The sequence below is a fragment of the Varroa destructor genome, unplaced genomic scaffold (genome assembly GCF_002443255.2).
Source record: "Varroa destructor unplaced genomic scaffold, Vdes_3.0 BEIS01000003.1, whole genome shotgun sequence".
Lineage (NCBI taxonomy): Eukaryota > Metazoa > Arthropoda > Arachnida > Mesostigmata > Varroidae > Varroa > Varroa destructor.
In genome coordinates this window covers 45,746,387-45,773,359 of record NW_019211456.1, presented here as the reverse complement: position 1 = coordinate 45,773,359, position 26,973 = coordinate 45,746,387, and the positions used below count along the sequence as shown (strand labels likewise).

Below are 26,973 nucleotides of genomic sequence, written 5' to 3'. Positions count from 1 at the left end.
TTAACAGTGACCACAGTGGCTTAAAGGCCACTCGGTAAGAGCACAAACATTCGAACGCGCGAACGGTATTGTTGTGGATCACCCAAGCTAAAATAGAATGGCTATGAGTGTTCCAAGCAGTGGTGTTCAGTCTCCGGATATTATTCAACATGTGTCTTTTCAGCAACAGCTAGTTGTAGGAGACCCTCTGCCTGGAACATCGTCAGGCGAGGGAACCTCCAATGGCAAGGAATCCACCTCATCCGGTCAGTAACGCTTTATATGTGAGCCTTCATCATTTTGTATCATCGTTCTTGGCTATACATGTATAAAAATGTGTCAGCCAAAAATTTCAAATTCCATTCATTTAACATTGACGTGATTCTGAATAACCGTGTTTGAGGTACATTTTCGCGAATGAGGTGATCGAATAACTAGTTATAGTATTATTCTATTTGGACTTTGCAGTCAACACCCACTATTTCGAACGTTATGTCTTCAAATGTAAACAAACAGTAACAGGCTATAAGATGAAAGCTGTAATAATGAAGTATAGAAGTGTTAAAACCTATTATTTACTTTACAGATGTGCACTAGCTGGGTTAGCCACTAATGGATATAATAAAACGAAAGTAAAGTGAAAATTTCCGGAAGTTTTCAAAATGTACATAATATAATATAAATATCTTAACATATATTCTTCTTAACCATCAAACTTCAGGATTACTGGGACGATTGCATAATTTTAGTCAACTGTTGTTTATTCAGGAGCAGGTACACCTGTTTGGGGACACAGTTTTATGGTTTGTGTCTATGACTATTTCTTAATACTCTGCAGAATACAAAAAAATATGTGCATATTAACGGGATATTCGCCAAAAATTTCTTAAAAGAATATAAAATAGATGTACATGAAAAGCAAGTAATTTTGTAAATTCTTCGTGATTCAGATCAGACTCACTGAGTCAGTGAAAGCTATCCTCAAGTAAGCATAGAACCTTGTTCTGCTCGAACGCACTCGTATGAGAAGAAAAGTATAAAAGTGAACACAAGTGATAATGCTTTTCTCTAAAGCAACATGTTTTCTCAAAGCGATATTTGCTAATATTTAAATTTTAAGCACAAAAACAACCTATTTTCCCTTTTTTTTTTTGCTACATTACTACGTACGTTATACGCGTAAAATTTTGTGTTATCATAAATAATACTAGAGGCTTTACCACAATTGAACGATACATACGGAATACATTAAATAGGAAACGCATTGCAAATGTAATCTCATTACAACAAATCTAGTAACAAGCCTATAAAATAATTTTTGAGATTCGTTTTTATGAGGCCTAAAATAACATTTTCAATTTCGAATGATATAAAACATGGTAGTGATAGTTTATCAATAAATGAGATCTGATGTATCTTTGGAGTGAAAGGAATGACTCATTTATAATTACAGTTCTGAACGAACAGTGAATCGTCTTAATAAGACCTACAGTTACGTACTATTTGTCGAGCCTAATCTTTGCTTTCATATTTTGTCGAACATCGGAAATAGAGCTAGGCATCCGCATCCGTGTCATATATGGTACCGCTATCTCGCGACAAAGTGCTAGGTCAGTGACGTTTACGGTTTAAAGTGTAAGTTACATTACGTAAGTACATAATAGGGATTCCCTGAAATCTTACTGATCCACTAGATGGCTTGGGGGTCTGTGGCTGCAAAAGTCAATCATTACTAATTCGAACTCCGTAATACGACATGTCTCTTACAAAAAATGTTCTCAACTGAATGACGCGTTTGTACATATAAATCGTGTGGCCGCACTACGGTCTACGATAATAGTTCCGCCTCGAAATTGCTGCACAATAAAATTCAGGATCGATCGTGTCCCACGGTGGACATATTGTTGAGATAGTGTTTCTTTTTTTTGTTGCGTCTTAGTTTTCTAATAAACTCTAGTTAGCTTCTTTGAATTAATAGACACAACCTAAATATGATCTTCTACTACGAGGCTTTACCTTTAGGCTAACGCTGCACACTCCTGGAAGACCCAAGCAACGTACGAATTGTATATGGTATATGAAATTTCCATAGGGCACCTTTGTACAATCCTCGCGTCTTGTATTTGCAACTTAATACGCTCTTTTCTTTCAATATTTAGAATCAACAATGTCTTTTAGTTGATGATTGAATTTATTATATTATTCTAATGAATGGAACGATAATTACCTTATAGAATAGATATACATATTCTACATTTTTGAAAAAATTGTTATTTTTACTATGTATATGTTAAAACAAATCTTTTCAAGGAACGAAACAAGCAGAATAAATGCTACTTGCAGTGTACCCGTGGCAAAGACGAAATGCCTTTATCAAGTCAAGTGGATGCTAGCTTAAACGATTACTATTCCGGTCGTCAATAATCTGTTTTCGCAGGAAGTGCACACTGTGAGGACGTATACTTCATTAGCGTCCAACCTGAAGGGTAATCGATTGTGAACAGTTGTTATGTACCTGGATTATATTTGCGAGAAAAAGTCATGATCTGAACGGAAAAAAACCACAAAGGTGAAAAAAGTGGCGCTAAAGCACACATTGTGAAATAACCACCAATTGTGTTTTTGCTCATTGGTCGACGTACGTGCGACTCATTGATTGAATAAGTTGGCTACGCGTTGCACTATTAATGACACCGGAAGGTCGCGCTTTTTTGCTTCGCCTATTTTCACGGTGAATGGCGAAGTAGCATAAAATAGTATGTCCTATTTTTTGTTTTTTCAGGCCAAATTCGAAAGCGCGGCCGTGCTCCATTTTTGCCGAAATGTCGGCGATGTGGTTTGGCTACCCTTAAGGGAAATCAGCTCATGCCGTGCCCACAAAAGAAGCACACAATCCATAGATTATGTATAAACTCAAAAGAAGGATATCCCGCTAAGGACTGTGATTGTCCACCGGATGAGACTCTCGGAAAAGTTATAAAGGCTACCAGAAAGCGCAAAGTCAAGAAAGATGAGTTAGCTTTGATGCCGACGGCAGACGCTGACAGAGTAGCGTCACCAACGAGCTCCTATCTTTCCCATCTAGATGCTACAACGGCTACGTTCTTTAGCACGGGAATGTTCTACCTCCAATTGCCCTGCCCCGTATTTCGCAATGAAAGTAAGTATTATTTATAGTTAGTTTGTCGTTTTCCATCAATAATAATGTTGATACCGAATGAGCGCTTAACTATCGATTTGCTTGGTCTGTTGTCTATGCGTTTGTATCGACGATTTATGTCGATATAATAACCTTGTTATATCAGCGAATCAATAATTTGACCGGGTTTGCGGCGCTACTCTCGTCTGCGCGTCTGCTACATACAGGCATGTAAACGTGTGCTCTTCATTTTCCAAGCGCGTTGAATGTTTTTATAAGTGTTTTTTTGTTTTATTTTTTATTTTAAATGAAATTAATATCATAGAGCGTGCATCGTCCTCTATCTAATAAACTTCTGTGCTCAAATAATTTTAAACGGTGTCAAAAGCCAACGGTTTCGCAGCGTATAAAAGAGCGTTGAACGTTTCGGACGATCTGTCACAGTGAGGGTGGCGAAAAAAGTACGAACAAAAACGTACAATGACAAAAACAACTTTACTGGAGCTTCACCAAATCGCTTTCAGACAGAGACGTTGCGGATATCAAATGAGCCATGTCGGATTCATCGTCAACATTATACCACAAAGCTTGAACTTGCAACAAATGGAAATCCGCTAACAATTACTCCAAAAAAAGCCTTAACGCACTAAATGAGAGGATTGGCTCCAATGTGTGATTACAGGAGATAAGACTTGAGTGTATTACCGCGACCCGTGGTGCATTCCGTAAAAACTAGGCTTCCTTGCACCGTGTTCTTCAACTATTGAGGAGTTATGCATTATGCATCCATACCGAATGGTTCTACCGTCATAAAGGAGCTTTAGCGAGTAGTAATAAAAATGCGTAAGGTTGTCCCAAGTCTGAATGTTTAGGTAAACAGATTGTGAGTTTTTCGGTACGATGATACACTGACTACTACGACGATACCTATATCGCAAAGAACTCGATGCTTGTATCCTCTTAGCTCGTGTATTCACCAGATCTAGACTCCCTGCTACTTTGTCTACCAAATACCCTGAAAAGGAAACTGCAGGGCGATCGATAAATTCAAGAACAAACTAAACTAGAATGAAAGTTTATACCTACAACTCTGAAGTTGTCAAACGTAAAAAAAGGTGGCACAGATAATTTTAGTGCGACAATTTTTAAAAGGGACAACTTGGCTTTACTTGATTGAGGCTTGTGCAGTTTTGTCTAGCCACCCAGTAGTGTTATCTCACAATAATATGGATTACCGCATCCTATTTCAGGTGCACTAGTTATATATAGTGCACCAAAACTACTTACTCAATTTTGACTCTGCTTCTCATACCTAATATATTCAAACATGACTATTATCAGTAAAAAGCCTAACCTTCTCTATTGAGACAGCTGTCATGGAGCCGATGGTCTGTCAAGTATGGTAATCAAATAGGTTCCTCCTAAATATACTTTAAGTGGAAATTCAACAGTGATAATAAAGTTCGGGTTTTTAAAGTAAATTATAGTATGGGAATAATAACAGCCTGTCAACCTATTAATTCGTTTTGCTTGTTGTTTTGTATAATGATTTTAGTAAACGTGGCCCTGTATCAGCTTCAAATGGCAAGAGGAGTGGAGGACCCCACGGTTTTAGCCGTTCCCGCTTACCTGTTGAACACCCAGCCAACGTTTTCCACGCCAAGCGCATGGCATCGACAACCGCCGGCACAGCCGATGTAGGCAATCTGTATATTATGAATAGTTCATTTATATGGGCCGTTATTATCTCAGTACCTGTATATGGCCAAGAAACAGGGTGCTTGCCACGGTATCATGTGTTATGATTTGACCGATTAGACCTTGTTTCAATACCTTAATAGCGTTCCTCTTATAAGACAAACAAAAATTTAGTCAGAATATTATTGTAATTTAGGATTAACCACAATCATTTTTCTAAGCGAGGCCATTGATGTCATGGGACTAACCAGAACGATTTTCTCGATTTAGGAAATGAAGGTCGTAGATATACGTGACCGTATTTTGAAAACAAATAATCTATACTGAAAAAAGCACTGTCGTATCCGAGAACACTATGGTAAAGACTGCGTATATGGTTGTGTTCGCGGTAGGGTGTTCAGATGCAATTGTGGTATATCAAATATATCCGGAGCTTTAGTCACGATTTCCCTATTAGTGTGTCGGACATTAACAATATTGGAACATTTATAAGGCTTTCTCCCGACAGCACGTCTAAACAAATTAACAGGCGTCTACAGAAAAGCGTCATCTCAAAATAATGCTATATTTGATTTAATTTTGTGGTAGTACCAGGAAACGCAAAAATCTCGGAGAAATGATTTATCTCTTAGAAGTCGGTAGGACCACATGTATAATATTGCTATAATAAATAATTTGTAAGCTATATGCAGTATTATCAATTTAACAGCTACTTAATGATCGTGGGACAAAGTGTCTCCAAGCAACGCCGCATGCTCTAAATAAAATAATTGAAATCGGGCATTCAGATATGGCCCGAGGCGCTCTGTTCTCCACGGCAACTCCACTAACAAATCTATGATAGGTATTTGAGAGAAATCTTCAGCGTATTTCCTATCTTTTGGAAATGTGAAGTATATTATGTCGTACGCTTATGTTTTTATTGACTGTGTGAAATAGCAGACAACGTTATGAACATCAGACCGATACAGGAGGCACCGTTAATGCATAACGACTCTGCAAGTGGAGAGGGGAAAACATGAAAGTTAACAAGCTCCCCCTGTAATCTACTATAAAACTAGCTCCTCCACTGTATTCCAAGGATCATGCTGTACATGTCATATGAACGAGTTATTCCATACATAAACTGGCTTGTAAAAACGTGTCCCTTACGGTGGATGTAGATTTCTTTGTTACTAAGCCCTTGCACTAACAAACAAATATTTAAATCTGAATGAAAAAAAAACAGGTCAGTTTAATCAGAAATGAGCTTTCAGCATTTCTTAGTTTTTTAAAAGATGCATGGATGCACATGCAAATATTTTAATAGCCATCGGCGTGCCGAACGACATCTGTGTGGGGCAATAACGTTAGCCCGAGCCTTGACGAGAAAAAATGTTGTATTTATCTACTCATATAGGGGGAGATCAAACAGTCTACGATTTGTTCAGTGGAAAAAAGTCTACCTATATGATACAATAATGATGCCTGAAACTGCTTCCCTTTAGGTGAAGTCTACTCTGCATCTAGATTAAATTGTAGTCTAAAGAACAGCTCTTAGAAAACGCGATGCAGCGTAAAATGCAGTGTAGCATTGTCAAGTATAAATAATAAAGCCTTCCTCCTTGCTAACGCGTGTTTCGTCCGTTATTGTTCATTTTAAAAACATTCTCGCATGAGAAGACACTGCGTCACGAACAAGCATATCTTCTAAGTCCATCTGAGGTTCATCAGGGACTATTTTCACATCAGTTCCTCGTTTTAATGTTTTTGTATGAAAAGACATTTTTTTATTAAGATGTGTGTTACAATTGCGGCAAGAAAGAGGTGTCACCGCAGTCGTTTCGAGAGCTTTGAGACGCCTGTACGGGAGCCCATAAGATTGAATACCGCATGATGTACAGTTTTTCATCACTATATTACACTATTGGTAATATTTTTACCCTGTCTCAGTAGAAACGGACATAAAACATCAGAAAAAATAGTCTCACAGCGACTATGTTACCACTGTTAACCATTACTCAACCTACCAAAATAAGCAAGCACATTTGTCCAATATTATGCAACGTGCTCACTATTGAGCTATTATTAATAGATGATCCACTGAGCTAATAGCCCCGTTTATTTGGGCGGCGTACGACACGAATGTTAAATCAGACGACGGTCTGAGATAACAATACTGATAATGTATGCGGGCACCTAATATTGATTGTTGCAATTGTTACGGAGCGTTTTCGTACGCGTTCAGATTCGCGTTGTGCATCGCCGTGCTGCTTAAGTACGGCGCAGTTATAAAGGTAAGTTGTTTAATAGGTCCAATTTGCAGCTGATCATATAGGTGAAACTACCTGAAATCTAATTAAAAATGACAGACCGGCGCTAATTGAGCCTTTCTTTGGTGTCAAGCTGTTATTGTTAATAACGCCAAAGCGTTTAATTTTTGTTATTGTTGTTATTGATATTCAGCTATCAGCTAGCAACAATTATAAATAAATAAGCTTTGGTCAATAATTTACGAAGTCCAATGGCCGAATTTGAGATAATCCTACTTACTTTCCTAGGTTCGCAATAGCTGTGCCGTCTGCTAGTGTCTAACAAGTAAACAAACACTAAAGCGCCGGCACAATTGTCTAGAAGTACCGATCTACTGTCTAGCGTTTTTTTTCGACTTATTTGAGCGGTACGTGTTCAGGTGTTTAGTTAATTTGTATGTCACCTGTAAGAATATATAATACAATTTCAATGATATGTATAACGCTAACTGAGCAGACTCTTTAAAATATGGCCAAAATTTTAAAATATAGCTAAAAGCTATAAGTGATAAGGCGAACAAATGCGCGAAGTACTATGAGCTTGATAAAAGCGTATTATTTGCAACATGTAAAAGGGTAACATCGACTAAAGCAATCGTGTATATACGAGACATATTTTTGGATGGGTTCGACAGAAAATGCGTTATTTTTTATAGGTTAAATTGTTCTAACAATGTTTACAAATGAGATAAGTTTATAGTATTTTTATGCGACGAAACGAGACTGTAGTATGTCTATAGTAGGCTAGTTTTGTCAGTTAGTTTACTATTGCTATAGGTAGCGATTCCAATATTTGAATGATTCAGTTGGAGAAGCCTTAAGTTGATTAGTACTATTTGCCTAATCTCGGCCCTTTTAAGTTATTCTAATTCTGTAATATTTCCAATCAACTCTTGAATTGATAGGAATGATGTCACTGTGTGGTGTGTGGAGTAACTGTGTTTGTAATTTAAGGTTTGCAAACAACATGTTAACGAAAGTTGCGGGGTCGCTTGTCGGTCTGGGAATGGCGGCGTTACTCGGCTACAAGAAGTGGACATGCTTAGAACACCATGAAGAGGTTGATGGAGTTAGATCATCTAAAACTACTCTTAAACCTTGTCCTTTTCACGATCATAAGAAGGTCCCTCATCACCGCGTCCGTCTTTATGGCCATTTACCAAAATCGTCCGAGACAGGTCTGCGTGCGCATATACACGATGAGGTAAGGTATTGGTTGCTTTAGAAGCAACCAGAGTATGTTGTGCTCCCATGTAGCATCTGACAGAGGATCAAGTTGTCAAACTAAACAATATAAACTCTGTTTAAACCTCTGATACACTATTGTGTCATAATATTTTTTCAGAGCCTGTTTTTTGGCTATTTGGTATAACCTTAAATTCGCTTATTACTCAGATTATATATTTTGTTTGCTCTTGCGTTTCTTGTTACGCTTGCTTGCAGAGAAAGAACTGGAACTTTAATTGGGACAGTAGGGACCCAGCCGAAATCTATTCTAAGGCCGAAGGTCCGATCAACGAGTGCAAAATTCCATATAAATCGCGTCATATCTACCTTGTTCGGCATGGAGAATATAACCAAGATAATGAACACGATGCGTTACGAAATTTAACTGAAAAAGGCAAAGAGCAAGCAACACTTGCGGGAAAACGACTCCAGGAGTTAGGATTAACGTTCGACAAAATTATAATCTCTACGATGACTAGGGCGCGAGAAACGGGCGATTGCATCTTGAAGTAAGTGCACGCTGATCAGCAGAATCGAAAATACGAACCAAATGTGCCAATGCACAGTTTTGTTACAATGCACAGTTAGTTGATGTTTTGTTTTTGCATTATTCCTATACTAAAATAGAATTTTAAATCATCTATTTAAGCAACACTTGTAATCGAGAAAATCACTCATTGAGATGGCGTCGGGCGAAGTTTTTAAATAGGTTAATACAATCTTTGACTTAATGAATGACCTATGAAAGCTTTTTAATTTACAGGGAATTGCCACCAGAAATGACAGAAAAGGTAGTTACAACGGATTTATTGCGAGAAGGTTTACCCGCTTCCTCAGAACCGAAATCAGGTAAATTTCGTGAACCTTCAATATTCTTCCAGGACGGGGCCCGCATTGAAGCGGGTTTTCGAAAATATTTCTATCGGGCAAAGCCAACTCAAGAAAGAACCGAGAGACTGTTGCTTGTGTGTCACGCAAACGTCATCAGGTAAATGAGGTGAAATTATTCATGGGAATTCAAGCACTGTTAAAAATAATGGTGCTACAGATCTGGTATGTAAGATATGGTATTTTGAAAAGAGCTGTAATGCGCATCGAAGCAATCATTTCGCACATATTTATTGCACACAGAGTAGCGGAAGGAGTATTAAAGAAGAGAATCAAAGAAGAATTAATTTCAACAAAGGTAATATAGCCAAATACTTTTTCCCCACTTTACTTACAACTGTATGCTATTTCAGATACTTCATTTGTCGCGCTCTGCAGATTCCTGAAGACGCATTGTTGCGGTTTTCCATTAAACATGGTTCCATTACTCACATCGAGATCAAACCATCGGGAAGGGTCGTGGCGAGATTTATCGGTGAAACGGGCTTCATGCCCGAGAACTTGCAAAAGCAGTAGAAAAACAAGCTAACTTTCAGTGAACTAGCTAATGCGATAATTGCACGCCGTTTAAAAACGTTCACTAGCCAATCGTTGTAAACAAAACGACCAAAAGATCGTAATGCACAGTTTATAAGAATTGTCGCGGTCAACTGAGCAATTGTAAAACATTTGCCCGCCATGGTCATGTATGTATATATATATACATACATCTCTTATAATGTCGAATCCGTGGCATATGCCTTTCAGGATGGTAAAAAAAGCATGTGCTCTAAGAAAGAACCATGGCGAACTACCTCGAGTTGTGGTTGCTAGGTTCGATATTAGATCTTCACAATTAGTCGGCTAACATTTTACAGTCCTGCACGAAGAGCAACTAGCCAATTTCTCAAATTGTATTCCATGTACTCATTGAAGTTGATATGTAAATAGTTAGAAAATGGTTTGATAACTAGGAATAGCTACTAACTTAACAGATATTTTCCGACTTTTTTTTTGGCCAATAGTCGGCACGCCATGGAGTTATGTCTGTAATCATGTCTATACGTGGCTTAAACGACGATTCTCGCTTCTCAGTGACATCCCAATACAAAAGTATTTTGAGTGACGCGCATGAACGGTAGAGGATAAACATGAATGACATTTGTATGGAGTAAGATGCACATTTTATTACGCTTTTACGCGGAGCTATATTGGAAGCTTCATACTAATTATAGTTCTACAATAAATAATTAGATCAGGAACAAGAGTCGTACTAAGGTGAGACCCATAAAACGCACTTTCGAAACTTATGATGATTCAAATGGACATCAACAATTTATATACGTGCATTGTGGAGCATCCCGCCAAACCAATGCTCCGTCCTTCTTTATGCGAACTCTGTGATCTTTCGTTAAATAAATGATTTGCTATAAGAGGGACCATTCGATTCAAGCGATTGTGTTCGTTGACACTGTGGTTTCCTATCGACAATTCGCACTTAACGAATTGTAAATGTTCTTAACTCCTGACCAGTGTAAGTATACTGAGCAGTGCCTACATCCTGTCTTCCTTCGCATATTACAGCGCACTTAGCTTTAGAGTATAACTTCCTAGTTCAAAAAACAAATTGCAGGGGAATAATACGGGCTTCCAGCTTGCTATCATTAGCTATTTTAGAAATTAATAAGTGAGTCAACAAAATAGAGTCCGTTCAGTCATCCGAAATACACTGTTAGACAGTAATGCGATATAAATGGTGGGTACTATGTATTGTGGAAGCTCGTACCTAAAATATATTAATGGAGCCTCAGAGAAGCAACCTTGATGATACTCACTGAGCCTCCCCAGCAATATGGCTTAGTAATTCGGTGTAGTCAGATGAGCGACTTAAGACTTATATAAATGTCCATTTAAGGATTGGCTCAATTTGTAAAAAATATGTGAGTAAAAATGTTTTAATGATAACCGCAGTTTAATTTGACATAACGAAGGAAATAGTCCTCGAATCTAGCGAATCATAGCAGTTTTAATTTACTGCCTCTGACACTAAATCTAACGATTCTTTACAAGGGTAACTACAAAAGCCGATCATTTACAAGTAGTTCTGGCTGATTAGAAAGGCCTCTAGGTTGTACCTGCATTATGCAAGAATGTCCTGTGCATGTGTCTGTGGTAATGGATGATAATCTTGCATTTCAAAGAGATTTCAAAGAGTTAATATAGCGGAGAGGACCCGCAAAGTAAACATACAATTCAGTTTTTGACAACCATTGATTTGTACGCGGAGATAATAAGTTAGTAGTGTAGATGAGAATGCTGCTCAAAGCCTCATGAAGGCCACAAAATCGAGGCTTACAAGGTTAGTAGTTCACAAAAATCTTATAAAATGAATAATACTATTTCATTTCTGGACTTACTGTAAACCTTAGAGTATGCTCATTCCATGTATCTCATTACACTATAAATAATGATAATATCACTACTACTACCAATAACAATAATAGACACTTTTCCATTTTTCTAAAATTGCAAGATCTGAGTCATTAATAATGCCATATTAAAAGCCAATATTGTCCTTAGACATCGCAGCACTTTTCAGGATAAAGCCCAATTTGTAATGATCTGCTAATTATCGTCTAACAAACCGTACCGTAGCGATAATGCAGCAATAGCATGGCCAGGATATAACAACGGAATTCAGCAAACCCGATGTTTACTTCAGATGTCAATCAATATACAAGGACCTAATATAAGCCTTGCATATATTAGTACAAATAGCTTTATTGGCGATTTTTTTATCACCAACTGCTTCGACTCAAGCTGCTTGTTTATGTAAATTCAATAATTATATATTCCACTTCATATATTCTGATCTATCGTACGCTGATAAATACCGTTTCTTTCTTTGGCAGTACGATATCTGCATATTTGTTCCCTATAAATTCAATAGCTAGCCATTATATCATTGGGGATCGATTAGTACGATGCGCGCGCGAGTGTTTAGTTTGTGCACAACTGCCATTCTAATAGTGATTCGTCTCTTTCGTTCATAAGTATTTTACAGGCAATTGGGAATAACATAAAGATGCTTTTATAATTCTTTTTACTACGAACTGTTTTTACTATGAATATGCATATGCATTTTTTCGTAAATTATGTATATATGCATTTGCCTTTTTGACGCCAATTGTAAACTAGTGGTGTTATAAATACTTTTAAAGAAAAACAAAATAATGGCACCTTTAAATATTTCTCGTGTCTGCTTCATCACGTGCGTTATTGTAACCTAGCCAATGTGCATTGTATCTGTTCAGATCACAGGCGTCCGGCCTTTGTGTGTCAGACAGAGATTGTCTATCCTCCGAAAAAGCTCCACTCTGCGTTTCATAGCAGCAGCAGCAACGCCAGCCAGTCACCTCAACATCTCCCTCGTCCCTTCGCCGCACAGCTTCTATCGCTTTGAGCAGTCCAACATGGTGCGGCCCTGGTACGGTCGAACGCTCGTGAGTGCAACCGGTACTATGGTAGTGATTTTCGCGCTATTCTGGCCAGTAAAATGCCGCTACAGCGACGAAGCCGAGTTCACATTATCGATTCCAGCCGGCAAGGAAGAATGCCTCTTCCAGAACGCCCGAAAAAATCAACTCCTTGAGATAGAATATCAAGTTCTTGATGCCGGCTCGATGGGGGAAAATTCGCTAAGTGTGGATTTTACGCTGACTGCTCCCGATGGAACTGTTATGGTTCGGGAGGAGGATAAACCGGACTCTGTACATCGACTTGAGGTGAAAGTTGACGGTGATTATAAAATCTGTTTAGGAAACACCCGTTCATTACTCAGTGCGAAACAGGTCTACCTCGAAGTGTTCGTCGACAACGGAGATAGTTCACGAGAAGTCGAGGACGATGATCCCTTCGGGTTGGGCAGCGTTACCCTGACCCCTGATCAGGGCTTTAATTCGAGTGACATTGATAAGATGAAGGCTAGACTTAATCGTCTCTACGATTTGCTCAACCAGGTCGAACGCTATCAGGAATGGCAAAAGGCTCATGAAGCGCGCCACCGGAACTTAGTCGAACACAACTTTTCCAAAGTTAATTGGCTTTCGTTTATACTAACCGTCGTCGTTGTTATAGTCGGTTCGATTCAAGTATATATTATTCGAGGGTTCTTTGATAATAAGTCGACAGTGCATCGATTTTTTAAGCGAATCTGAGCCCAGATTTTTTGAACATTCCGTACCTAAATTTTTGGTACGGACCCGGAAAATATGGAAGATTCGTTAGTTAGCCAATGCAGACGAAATTTGGCCGTGTATGTGCGATTAAAAAATATAACGATACCCTGTAAGCAATAATGGAGTATCAACGGCACTTCAGTGTAATGTCCGAAGAGCTACATGTACAGTATCCGAAAAGTCTCTATGCGACTATAGTGTTACCTCAACGTACGAGGTTTATATGCCATAATTTTTTCGACGATGTCATTAGTTCAATGATTTTTCAAGCGTTATCTGAATTTTTCAATTATCTTCAACTTTTACTGTGTGAGTATTAAGCGAGAAACGCCATGCTTAATATAATAATACAACTAAGAACAAAAGTGTCTTTGCATGCGTGTCCAGTCAGAAGAGATTTCTTAACAAACCTAATCGTTACCCATGGGTATAAAAACAGGTTATCTGTTTATATTATATTGTTGTGTAAATCTATATTGGACGTGAGGACGGTATCCACCGGGTAATATATATATATATAACCTTTTTCCACCTACTTAATCTTTCTGTCTCTTTCGAAAAGTAATAAACATATGATCTATTGAAATTAGTATTATCATAGCATTATTACCCGCATTCTGGTAAGTGTATAAATTTAAACTTCTTTACTTATGCGAACAAGAAATTTTTAGGACAAATATTGTTGATTTGCTAATTTGTTATTGTGTGTTTGCTCTGAGAGAATGACCTGTAAGAGGCAATACCAAAGCTATGGTTGTGCTATGAGGATAGCAAAGGGTCAGCGTAATTCCTTTTTATTGGTTAGCTGTCACCGATAAAAAGGATTAAATAGATCGGCTGGCGCTGACTGCGAACACCCATAGATAATTACAGGTAGATATGCCGCCTATCTAAGGGCGCTTACGTAATTCTACTTATTATTTCGGTTATCACGAAGTTCATTCGCTTTAGTAAGTTGACTTAGCAACTACATATAGTCAAAGTCGAGGTTTCATCTTTATTATTATTACCCTTATTTTTGTTTTTATGCGTTTGTTAGTACCACCCAATAGTGGCTTGTATTGGATTGCGTAGTTCAGGTGGCTTAAATAAGTCTGGGATTAGCAATTCTGGTAAATAGCGTTTCTAAAAGGCAAGTGACTGGAATTATCATGCGAACATGTTGATATTTGAACACATGGACACTCGTTTTTCAGTCAAACTTAAGTTTTTTTTTTCAAGAAAACAAATTGCCGTCCTTGTGGTTGCTACAAATAGACACTGGCGGTGATCCTTGAACAATAGGTCTGTAAAAAAAACAAGTATTATATTTTAATAAACAATATGTTTTTAAAAATATGGAGTCCTCTTCTTCTTGTCTTTTTTATATGTCTCTAAGACGTTAGCTAGAATAAATAAGTAAGTCAAATAAAACCATCGATTGAACAGCGAAAAGACTAAAAGCACTGTGATAGCATTTCCTCAGGCAGTTTTGGCCTTAAGATGCACGTTATAGCCAGGGCGAGCACTACTTTTTCCGAACACAGGTTTTCTCGAAGTACAAGTATGGCTGTAGTGCGGTCAGCGAGTAGAATTATTCCAGTCTATTCTTTTTAAGATGTTCAGATTAAAACAAGCTTGCAGAAATTTCAGGCAGTATCGCAAGGATTTTCTTCGTTACGGCTTCTGAAACAACATTCAATAACAGCGCCTGACGCAAAATCCGAAAACATTCTTGTAGAACATGCGGTACGGATACGCACATAGGCATCGACCCATTAATATTTACATATATCAATACGCCTTTTCACCGGGGATTGAGTAGACTTCTTTCGTCCTAGAGAACCGTGAAACATTTTTGGTCTGTCTATAAATAGAGGACAACCACTTCTAGAAACGTCAATAATTAGTTGCATTATAGCCTGTCCAGTTACGGATCTCTCAGGGGTTTGCTAATTTTTTTCCTATACGATAAACACTGTTCTAACTGCTTGTTAGCGAGAGAAAATCTAGCTTGTGTTCAACCGGTGTCTAATCTTAATATACATAGGAGCACCTTGGCCCAAGTGAGCACTCCCTTTTAGATTACTAGGTTCATTGAAAATATCAAATCAGTATTTAATATATCAACCCAATACTATAAAAGAAACTAAGAAAAAGTCGGACATAGTCCCTTCAGCCACAGAAAGGTCGAGAACCAGTGTTATAAGGATTCGACTTACATCCCTGGATTACGGCTTTATTCAGCAATAAATATTATAATATGATGGCAGATGTATGAGTATATCGGAATTATACCTCTTTCTGTCTATAGGAGCCACTCTCTTGCTGTACGTTGAATTCGAGGCAAAGTCTGGACAGATGGTCTTGTAGAGCAGTAGATCGCTGATATGAAAGGGCAAAAAACAGCGCGGCAAAGATAACCACAGGTAAACAGCACAATAATGCCTCGAATTATCCACAGCCAAGCCCGTTCAGCGTTTTATGTAGACAATGAATTGTCACGCAGATAACATGCTCGTCGCACCGGGAAAGAGCCGAGGTCGGGTGGAACGCATTACGAACCTTCTACAGAAACAAGGCAAGTACTTCAAGGCCCCCAAGGACGCTCGACGATGCCTGACTTTGTTTAAACGGGATTTGTCAGATACACCTAAAGGTGGTGCAACAACTCGTTTACTCCAAGCCATAAACAGGTCGTGAGATACTGTTCGAAGAGCATATATGTGCTCTCGAAACATGGTTTACGTTTCCCCTTTTTCTGTTTCTTTGCTGTCCTTTTGTGAAAACTGCGTAACTGGGGACCTGGGCGGCACTTCTGCTCTGCTTGATTCACCTATGAATTATATAAAATAGTCCTAATTGGTTCTGCATTTTGGATCCAATACGGCAGTGATGAAATCGAATTTTGATAGTTATTCACTAGGCTTGTCTACGTCCGTTTGTTACTCGTCGACACTGTGACTGAGGCGACTTAAACCGCTAGCCGAGAAACCCAGGGGCCTTTGGTTTACGCCTCGCCAATGATATCTATATCATCGGCATGACAGACGTGATTAAATAATGAATACATCTATTTATTCCTATCTCTGTACTTAAACGACAACCAGCAGTGTATCGTAGTGCTTACGACAACAGGCACAAAGTGGAATAATGCTGTTTAGAATTTTATCGAACATATATCTCGATAACGTGCAGATCGCTATAAACTAGTATTAGCAGCGGAAGGCCTTATCACTTCGTATTTGTATTTGCTTCGACCAAAGTGTGTGCCTTCGCACAGAGTTGAAGCGTACTTAAAAATGTACTATTTTTTTTAGAATTTGCGTTCGTTCTTTATCTTCTATCGTTTGATTTCCACTTACCTTTTCATGACTATGCTTTGTAGTATTCAGAATCAGCGTTCACAAAACACTGAATGAATCTACGTTTGACAATACAAGTTACACATCAAATTGTGGTATCTATTGACGATGAGCACAAAGCACAGTCACGGTTGAATCGATATAGTGATGACACTGACGAAACCATGGACAGTGCTATTTACAATAGCAGTAACAAAAACGTACACAGAAACAGCTATCAACAAACAACAAGAACACCTTTTGCACCTGTCAAAGTAAACAGTTAATTCTAAACGACTCCTCCATACGAATACGATATTGCAGCTTGGACTTGTTTCTTATTAGTGGTTGCTTTTTGTTTTCGTCAGAAGTTTCCTTCGCAGGATGGGAAGCGGGATAGTCGATTAGCAAACGCGAAACATGTTCCACAGTGTGTGATTGACTATGCACTAGCATTGCAGCAATGCCATGTTATATTACTATCAAAACGTTACGCTAATAAAACGATTAGTAATTAAATAGTTATTGGTCAAAAGGAATATAATACGCCAGCGTGCTTCGATCTCGCTCGACTACCAACTAGGTAAAAACTGTTATGGATTAAAGTTTGTCTTCAATATTACTCTGTCGAACGCATACAAAACAGTCCTACTGTAGGTATGTATTTTATATACTATACAGCACAAGATAGTCGTCGACGACGGCGATCATGGATAAACAAAAAAAAAAAAACCAATTGTTCAGCGACCTTCTGCCTTTTCGCGTGCTGGTCTAATCTGATCTTTCTTCTTCGGTGATGTCGCGCAATGCAAGATCGAGGCCTCTCTGGCTATTCGTCTTTCGCGCACCGCTTGGAGAAAGGGTCATCTTTTTTGAACGCTCTCGCAGAAATGGCAGCGTCGAGCTCCAGCGCGCAATCAACTGCAATCTGAATCAGAAATTCCAAAAAGCAATTGCCACTATCGTCGTATTCGCACAGAAGTAACATTATCTACAGCTCAAACAACAGTTCGATACGTCCTCGGCCCTCCCGCGCCACTGCGCCTTCTGTCGTCGTACAGTGACAATGGTAAACAAGCAACGGTGGCTTGTGCTTGACCGCCAGCTACAAGCATTTCTAATTGACGATAAACTCAACGGACTCCGCGTTCGCCTTTAACTCCCTGTATGCTATGATATAATAGAGTGGATACAATTTTTACTGAAAGTGTACGTGCCGCTGCAGCGGTACACTAATTGAAAGAGCGAACAGATAAAGGCAGACATCTGCTGTTCATACACCGAATTACTGTTAGTCGAACGTCGCTATAATAACGACCGCCGACAACCGGCACCAATCTAAATCTTGTTTCTTCACTGCGAACCACTCTCGTACAAGTGACATCTCTAACTACCATCTCGAATTATTCCTTCAATATCGCATGCAGTGGCCGAAGAAAAAGAGTTGAAGTGGATGAGAAACAAAATCTATATTCTGTCGATCTGGCAGAGACAAGGACCTTCCCCGACCCGCTGTGGATCATTTCTTGGTTCTTTCTGACTTTTTACTTCTATCCCTGAAAGCACTGTCGTTCACGAAACAACCAGCAACGGCGGCAATATACGCCGAAATAAAGTAAGTTTTCTTTGGCGCAAAATCAGCCTTCCTCCTGCCTGTTGTGGTCTCCCCCTGCCTGTCTGTCTGTCAAGCTCTCGTAGCAGGGCTGTGATGTCATTATTATCAGTGCGGTGATCATCTGCCTGATTGCTCGGTGTGTGCGGATCTCTTTCACCTGTTCAGTCGCGATCATAGCGGCAGCACGGTCTGCAGGGCTGTCAGCATGGATCCTCTGCCTGCTTCGCTGTCCGTTGGTCCGCCAATAAGCCGGACTAACTGGGGGACCAACTTTCGCCGCTTTATTCCATTGCGTGCTCTGAAAGACTCTTTCTTTCTTCGTTATCTATTCGTTGTTCCCGTCTTTCTATGACGTCCGCCTTTTGGCGCGAACTTGCGAACTATCTCGCTTTTTTTTCGATCTAGCTCGCAGGTAAGGTATTATCGTTTCATATGCGTATACGCCTGTTGGTACGTTTCCCCATCGTTCTTTTCTTCGTAGCAGTCGATCGATCTCTTAGAGAACAACGTCGCTGCGTATCGATGCGCTCGTTCAGGAAAATAGGACGGCGAAATGACAATCGACTGCAATATGAGCTACGTCGGCTAGAGCAATGGCACCACCACCGTCGGCAGTAGCAACAGCGCGATCAAAGGTGTTTGACGGACGTCCTCTCTCGAAATTTGCAGGAGTTCGTGCCTATGCGGTAACACTAACACCTTCAGTTGTCTGTCAGATACAATATGAGACTTGAGGTTGTTATCTTTTGCAATGACAGCAACAAGCACAACAATGGTCGACTGAGAAATAACGATACAGACGAATAGTTATCTAATAATATTTTAACTATTATAATAATCCATTCGTCGATTAATAACTAGAGAAAGGCCCTAACACACATGAATCTGTTGAAGAAATAATTACAATGCCAACTAGTAAAAAAAAACACAACTGTCCCAGAGAACAGTTGAAAAATTATGCTGGCAGTACAAGTCTCAAAATGAAGCCAATTGACTGATAAGCGTACCACTTTCCTACACGTACTATAGTTTTTATAAGCGTTGCGCCGAACGGCGCTACTAAGTTAAATTAATTAGTTTTTCACAAGCCTACGTATAATATCGGCTTCTTATAGCCCGATATAAGAAATATCTTCAGATACTAACAACTCAAACGATTAGATAGTAACTTTGCATCGATTCAAGAGGTTGACCGAGGAACTTTTTATAGACTGTGATTCATTAAACGCTGTCTGCTATACGTATTCTTGGTCTTACCTAAGGATAAACACCAGCAGTTTGTGAACCCACTATAATAAACCGATGACTCTAGTCCTATGTGTATTGACTGGTCCATTGTACGGCAAGAGAACAGCAGCGTCTTGCCTACATTGAAGAAATTTAGGGTACGGTACCTAAATTAGGAGTTGTCCTTATACCTTTTTTTAAGGCTATATCTAAATAAAAATAGATATTTTAAGGCAATTTTCAGCAAGTGGGAGCACTGTCATTTCTGACGATCATGTTTATTCGATACAACTAGAACTTACTGTGATTAAAACCTTAGTTTAGGTTCTATGCCGCTCTCGGACTCATTGCAAATATTCGCTTTACAAATATGCGAGTGTCTTTTCGATAGAGACACAAGGGAGTGACTCGATATTGTTATGCCAATGTTTGTTAGACGCTTGCTAAGAATGCCCATGCATAGTAATCCAACGGATTAAAATCTGGGGTTGTTCAGCTGCCACATCTACGGATCTCAGAACATCGCTATGTTTTCAACCCAGAACTAATAGAGTCGTTATGCACGCTATTAGAAGCTGTATAATTAAATTTCAGACACTTCAGTTACCTGCGCTTGTACAGCAGTTTGTAGAGCATGCAGATAAATGTCTTTAGTGACGCGCTGGCCTGGAAAAAATACGGTGGCATCGCGTTACAAGTATTGAATAGCGTACTTCAAACCCCGTCAAAATGACAGTAGAAGCATGTGAAGTCACAATTGTGTCAAATATGTCATATTTGTATCAAGGACAAAAAGAGCTCGCTATGGACCAAAATCCAAGACGACCACCTGCCTCATTTTTGAGCAAATGAAGTAGCAATTACATAAAATCTTTTTGGTTCTATTGTCCTCAGTATTTGTCTAGCTGGCTACGACACATGAAGTGTACCTGAGGTCTTCGTAAACAATCCATAATGCTGCACGCTCGTTTACAGGGAATTTCTTCACGCACGCCCTGATTGAAATACAAGAATCATTAAAACTGAACAGCAGCGATTAACTTTAAGGTACGAACTCATCTTGCTCCTTCGTAACTTTTTCATTGTACTGTTATTCGCTTCTGCTTCTCTTGCAGCCGCACAATCATCTGCAATGCAATACCCTGTTGATGTGGGGTGATTGGAAAAGTACATTTATCTTAATTAAGTCTTAATGAGGATTCATTCAGCTCACCAACGAAACAGAGTTCATGCGGCGTGTATAAATTTTCTAACAGCTAATCTCTGTTTAAGTGATATATAGCTGTTCACCACGGCGAATTTATTGTCTTGCTATAGAAAGAACGGGCTTTCGTCTGGTACCAGGAAAGGTATCGGCCGCGATAAACCGTGTCCTAATTAGGCGCCTTACTCTGTATAGAGGCAATACAGCTTTCTGATTAACCGAAATGTCTATTCGGGTCTGATCACACAACTTAAGCCCTGACACAATTTCGGTAATCTAAAAAACATACACCATCCATAGAAAACGAATGCAGCCGGGTAGCCGAGAGCAAGCTTATCGTGTCAATCAGCGGGGCTACCACAGTTTATGTAATGACTCCGCGATTGTGACGCACGGGATGAAGTGGTGGGATACCTGGCGACCAGTGCGTCAGGATACCCAATTTTAGCTTATTGTTAGCTATATTTTATGCTACAGAGAAGCAGTGTTGGGTTCGAAAACGTCATACGACACCTAGCAGTCCACGTTCAAAATACGTGAAGTTCCAATAGCCGAAGGGAGTGACAGTTTGATATCTTCTGACGCCTGATTTCGTATATATCTGATCCAGCAAGAGCGAAATGATTAATGTACTTGTATGTATTAAAGTGAATGAGTGGTCATTATGAGAGGCCGTTTAAAAGCAGAATGCTAAAACGATCTACGATATCACAAAAGGCGTCTTGCGTTCATCGCTTATGCCTTCGCAATATGTATCAAGCGTAACCGCTGTTTGTCTGTACACCTGCCGGGCAATCTCAACCAGCATGTACTCATCGTGTTTCTCAAGTACCGACTCCGCAGGTGTAGCTAGATCGATCGCTTGAACTGTATTGTGATGGTTCACTTTCAAGATCTTAGAAACGCTGCCCGCAAACTATGACATTGAAGATCGATTTTCCCTTTTTTAGATACCTTACAGTGATGATACTTTCCATACGCTCTCTCAAGATCGGCATGCTAGCTACTTCCTGTTAAACGCTTAAAATAGATAAATTTTCACTATCGTACAGAACTGTTTGTTGTATGTTCGCGTGCCAGCTAGACAGAACAAATAAACATACGTATGTATGTCTGTAATAGAGATCTGCTCTACTAGAATTCCTATTGGGGTTCGCATACAACGTAAGCAATTTTTTTGGTCTTAATTAACCTGTGGAACAAATACTGGTAAGCTTGTGAACAGGTTATCCGCGTCGCTCAGGGCCTGTGTAACAGACGCAACACGACCGCAACAGTTTACCTCTGTGAGTTGTTGCCCCGTACAAATAGCTTGTCTCTACCACTTCTTCTATACCACCAGCCATTTAGTTAATATTTTTGGCTATTACGTTCAGCTGGAACTTCTTGGAACGTATTTTTTTACGTGCATAATTTTGATAACGCCGTCTCTAGGACGTGAAACGCTTTTTTCTGGCTTCTCTCGCACGAAACGAAATTTTACGACTGGCATGATCTGATCTTGGCCCATCGGCCAACGAGAGTATTTGTCACTATTTCATTGGCAATTCATTACGGAATCGCCTTTATCTTCGCAGTCCGCTTCGCATCATAGTAGTCGTAAAATTTCGCAAACGTCTTAACCATGGGACTTGAACCGAACGACGTTCGAACGGGCGGATAAAAGTATTTCGGCATGTCAGCGTTGCTACTCCGACCTGAAGCGTACTTAATCTCTGACAGCCTTATTAAATTTTATCACACTCAGTAAAACAACTTTAGGATTATTCTTCTAGCACACTACTATTATGTTACTAGTTAATAATTAAATCCCTCTTTAAAAATGATTTAGTCCTGTGTTTTAGCCAGCATATTAATAAGCGACTGATACTACCTGACAATTGTATTTGGTCCTCATTAGAAATAAATGAATTTCGATTTTATTCGCTTAATCCTTTGATTTGTGTTCGAATCCCATTTTAGGATATGCTTGCTTTAAAAGCGGCTATCCGTTATTTATCTAGCAAATCTGTCCGCTAATATAGGTGTTTTTAATCGACACGCTCACATTGTTTCCCCTATTATCCGTTCGCATGATCATTACGTTTTTTTTAGAACAGCTAGACCTGGTAGTCTGACATTGTTGCGTTTCTAACGATAGACAATCTCTCTACCTCCAACTTTAATACTAAAACATCGCATATGCGCACATTGATATACGTCTGACTATTACCTGCCTGAACGCGCTGCGACGCAAAAGTTAGCATTAAAAAACGAGATATACACACACTCCCACAAGTCAAGAGATCTTCATTCAGTTGAAGCTGCTGCTCTTGCTACTTCATTATTGCAGGAAAAGTAATTCAACTACGGAATCTCGAGGTCGAGGGTTGCGTAATGGACAAGGCTGGCCGCCGATGCTTGACTTGTCGCGTAGTCTTTAGAATGCGTATATGCAGAGCTGCTTCCTTGCACCTGTCGCTTGTTCGACTCGTTCATCTATAGACACTGCCGTAAATGCTGTATCGCTGTTTCATGTAGAATTTGCTGTTGCCATAGGGAATACACGGATCCCTCACGGTGAGTAGTTACATACGGCAAGTATGGCAAAATGAAAAAGACCGTCCGCTGACCCGCCCAGTAATCGGCAGCTTCTGCCTACCACCGACAGCGGCGATGGCAATGACACGGCATTGACCACCGCCCTTCCGGGCTCATGCGTAAATTTATTTTTTTGCCCATTCAACCAATCATCGTTATTAACTCATGCTGTGAGCGGATGAGGACCATAACAACAAGAACAATAACAACGGTAACACCGACAGCGACAATGTAAGAGTCCAGAACGCTGGTCATAAAAAAAGCATCGGATTTCTTTAGTTCAATGCAATTGTATCAAAAAAAAAACATGGCGATGTTAAAGTACACTTTATCTATGTAGCTAAGTTAGATGGAGCGGGACTTACATATGGACATGGTCTCTAATAATACTGTTGACGTTGGAGCCACCTCTGTGGCTGCTATTCATATTACTTCAAATAATATATAAAATCGAACAGATCAAATAAAAGCGGAAAAGAGAGATAATTGAAGAGGTTTTTTGAAATGAGTGGACGGACTTCAAAGCCTGCTTTTGGGTGCATGACACGGTTACCAGGAAATGTTATGAATTGCCATTTGCAAATACAAGTTTTGTTGCCCGTCTTGCATCTGTTACCAACAATGGACTTGCGACGTTGAATTGATTTTGCTGACAGACTGTTATGCATAAAATTACAAATTATAATTCAAATGGCAACGAAGGGCACAGCGGATTTTTCAGCAGAGCCTGCAGTAAAATACTCAAAATATACCATTGAAAAGCCGGGTCAAGTCCACAGCACAGCATAGGTTACAACTATTAATGTCACCATCTTGTATCAATATTGACTTGGCAGGAAAAAATTGGTAAAAAAAACTATCGGATAGAAAGCGAAGAATGTATGAGCGCTTCTATCGGTCAACATGTGTTTCGAATGGTTTTTTAACGCCTCATACGACCTTTGATGGGATCGTTATGTCAATATTGTACCCACAACTCTCACTTGCCGACACTTTTGTGTGACAAGCAAAATTGTGGTAATTGCTGTCGCGGTAGTTTCGCCCTGCCGCCGTTTACATGCACGAAGTTTATATTCTACAAAATGCAGATAAACGACTGTTTATGAAGCAAGCCTTCAAGTTCAATTTCCAGCATTAAGTTTTATTGATCATATATATATATATATATATATATATATATATATATATATATATAGGCTGTTACAAGCGAATTCGGCAGATTTTGGAGTTGGATAGCTTTTGAACTACGCTCTTAAGTTACAACGCTAGCAGACGAAATTCAGCTGGTAAACACTCCAGTTTTCTAGAAACTTGTGAGTGGAAATCGGTTCAGTCTACTCCAGGAGAAACGAGTTCAGAAGAAAAGAAACATTCTTTAGTTTCGAAAATTGAGGTGCAGTGGTTAAGGCTTCATTTCTCATTGCGTAAACTCATCGCAGATTGGTGAAGACCTTAGACAAGGCGGCCTCAAGCAAAAGCACAGTAGGTGAATGGTGCAAAATTTTCGGGAACGGAGGCTTGAATATTGAACACCAGCGAGAAGATGACCAGAGATGGGGACTCGAAAAACCGATTAAGCAACCGCAACCGAATAAGCAGAGCTTGAAATCTAAGGCCTGTGTAAACCAGAACTGGTATTTCATGCGTGCAACGTGTTACACATAAGCCAAATGCTGAAAATTCGGAAACTGAGTAATTGATTCCAAGTCAATCAAAAATGCATGTAATATATTTCGTGTGCAAACAGTGGAGTTTATATCGATAAAAAGCTCACCTAGGGCATAGAGTTGCTGTAGGCAATGCATGACTGTTAGCCAGAGAGGAACTAGATCGGAGAATGACGTCGCCCTGGAGGAAAATCAAATTCCATTGCAATTTAAAACAGGTTCGGGCGTCAGCTGATGGTAGTATATGCAATGGGCACCAGAGACGTCTGCTACTATGAGATACTAGCCGAAAATAAAATAATGAATGCAGCCCATTATTCCTTCAGAGACTCATAGACCGTTAGCACGGCAATTGAAAGCACGAAATCCATTACTTAACGACAATGTCAGATCTCGTCGCCACGCTTCCATTACTTCCTGGATTGAGTAAAGGGTATTTAGCATTGGCTTCAATCCACCTATTCTCGCGATCTGAATTTCTGTGGTGACAGAACTTCCCACGCCCTAAAAAGAGCAACTGGAAGGCTAGCACATTGCACTATCAATTTAGTTCGAAGAGCCTCAGATAGGAAAATTACATATGGAAACGCGATGATATATATATGACTGTCGAGAAGCTTGGACAAGTACATAAATAATAAAGGAAATTACTTCTAAGGCATATATATTAAAAGATTAGTATTATTATTATTAACTAAGTTGAAAAGTTATTTCATTTCGAAACCTGCCGGATCTGTTTATAAGAGCCAGTTTCATTGAGATTGCAGTGCGGCGTCACCAATTACTTCTATAAAATCAAAAATAATCCTTATTTTAAACATAAACCGTTTCATTCAATGTTGATTTTTCTAGGCCTTAACGAGGTTATTAGCTTCTAGAAAAAGAAGCCCATGAATGCCGGGAATGTGCCAGACCTATAGCATGACGATTTTATAACAAATTGACTTTAACTGCAAAATAAGTGTTATTCTATTTCTGTTTTAAGAAAGCTATTTTTTCCTTATCGAACATGCACTTGAGGATCGATGGAATTAATTTGGTGGAGAATACAGAAAGAAACATAGTAGGAGCAATTTTAAAGATACTGACTCAGAAAATAAACATGCTTAGTTTAAGAGTTAAAGCCAGATTCCTTTTTTGCTAACGCTGTTTGAAAAGTATGCTATTAATGTTTTGAGTCCTTTGTTCAGTACCATTTTAGTTAAACACTACTTCAGACCCAGCATTAGACATGTTAAGAGGCTCCTCATGGTTAAGACATTTGTCCTGCATGAAAAGCACCTGAATTTGATTCCGAGGCTACACTCGTCTATTATTCGAACCGTGATGGCCAATCATCTGAGCCGTTCCTTCCTAAATCTACCTTGGTCGAACACATGATGTATGGTGTTTTACTTCCACGACGTGATTCTTACTATTATATATAGTCATCATCACTCACTTGCATGATGAAGGAAACATCTAAGAACTCGCAGAACGACATGCTAATTGCGTGAGGTTAGCAGTGATTAGTAGAATACTACGGAATCACAGATTGTTTAAACCCTCGCACGGGTTGTTGCTATATCGGTGGACGAGAGAACTTTCAGTTAATATCATTGCACCTATAAACATAGCTACCAGACTGATGGTTGGATACGAGAAAAGACTAATATAACCATATTTCTGAGGAGAATATCAGAGAGGAATCTACACCATTTTCAACACTTTTCATACACATTGTAGGCGCAGCCAAAACTTAAAGGACACCTTCCGGTCGCCCACATGAGCGGAAGGAGGATACGCTTATTTGGTTAAGCACTTATATAGATGTTTGTCAATGTGAACTCTCACCACAAAAATCGAAGTTGAGGTTGCAGCAAAACCTTTCGTGATTATATTGATTTAGAGATGAAACGCAGTTCTCATTTGAAGCTTT

General features: G+C 39.3%; 3 protein-coding genes and 1 long non-coding RNA gene across 10 annotated transcripts in view; 2 read left to right on the top strand and 2 right to left on the bottom strand.

Moving 5' to 3' along the window:
- Positions 1–26,810, bottom strand: part of Mitf (transcription factor Mitf) — a 105,344-nt gene extending 78,534 nt beyond the window's left edge. Inside the window, exon 1 of one of the 4 annotated variants that reach the window (XM_086985302.1) lies at positions 26,497–26,810. In XM_086985302.1, the coding sequence (XP_086841428.1) occupies positions 26,497–26,516 (20 nt within the window). In that variant the 5' untranslated portion in view covers positions 26,517–26,810. Of the gene's footprint in view, positions 1–16,783; positions 17,486–26,496 lie in introns of those variants that run through there. The other 3 variants (XM_086985307.1, XM_086985303.1, XM_086985311.1) reach the window with 3 other exon arrangements.
- LOC111247865 (serine/threonine-protein phosphatase Pgam5, mitochondrial-like) lies at positions 52–10,653 on the top strand. 4 transcript variants are annotated; one of them, XM_022799347.2, is made up of 7 exons: positions 62–245; positions 2,762–3,139; positions 4,674–4,815; positions 8,062–8,311; positions 8,551–8,843; positions 9,098–9,183; positions 9,576–10,653. In XM_022799347.2, exons 1-7 carry the CDS (start codon positions 98–100, stop codon positions 9,749–9,751), a joined length of 1,473 nt encoding a protein of 490 aa, XP_022655082.1. In that variant the 5' UTR covers positions 62–97; the 3' UTR covers positions 9,752–10,653. The 4 variants fall into 4 exon arrangements, with proteins under 4 accessions (XP_022655085.1, XP_022655082.1, XP_022655081.1 ...); XM_022799346.2 differs by having other exon boundaries at positions 64–245; positions 9,098–9,322; XM_022799349.2 differs by lacking the exon at positions 62–245 and adding an exon at positions 2,402–2,548 and having other exon boundaries at positions 9,098–9,322.
- Positions 6,050–7,383, bottom strand: LOC147757025 (uncharacterized). The gene is made up of 2 exons (XR_015324984.1): positions 7,349–7,383; positions 6,050–7,150 (listed from the first exon to the last, which is right to left on the bottom strand). It is a non-coding gene; the product is annotated as an uncharacterized LOC147757025 (long non-coding RNA).
- On the top strand, positions 12,425–14,777 carry LOC111247867 (transmembrane emp24 domain-containing protein 5-like). The gene has a single exon (XM_022799359.2). It carries the CDS (start codon positions 12,495–12,497, stop codon positions 13,416–13,418), a length of 924 nt encoding a protein of 307 aa, XP_022655094.2. The 5' UTR covers positions 12,425–12,494; the 3' UTR covers positions 13,419–14,777.
- Positions 26,811–26,973: the final 163 nt, after the last annotated feature.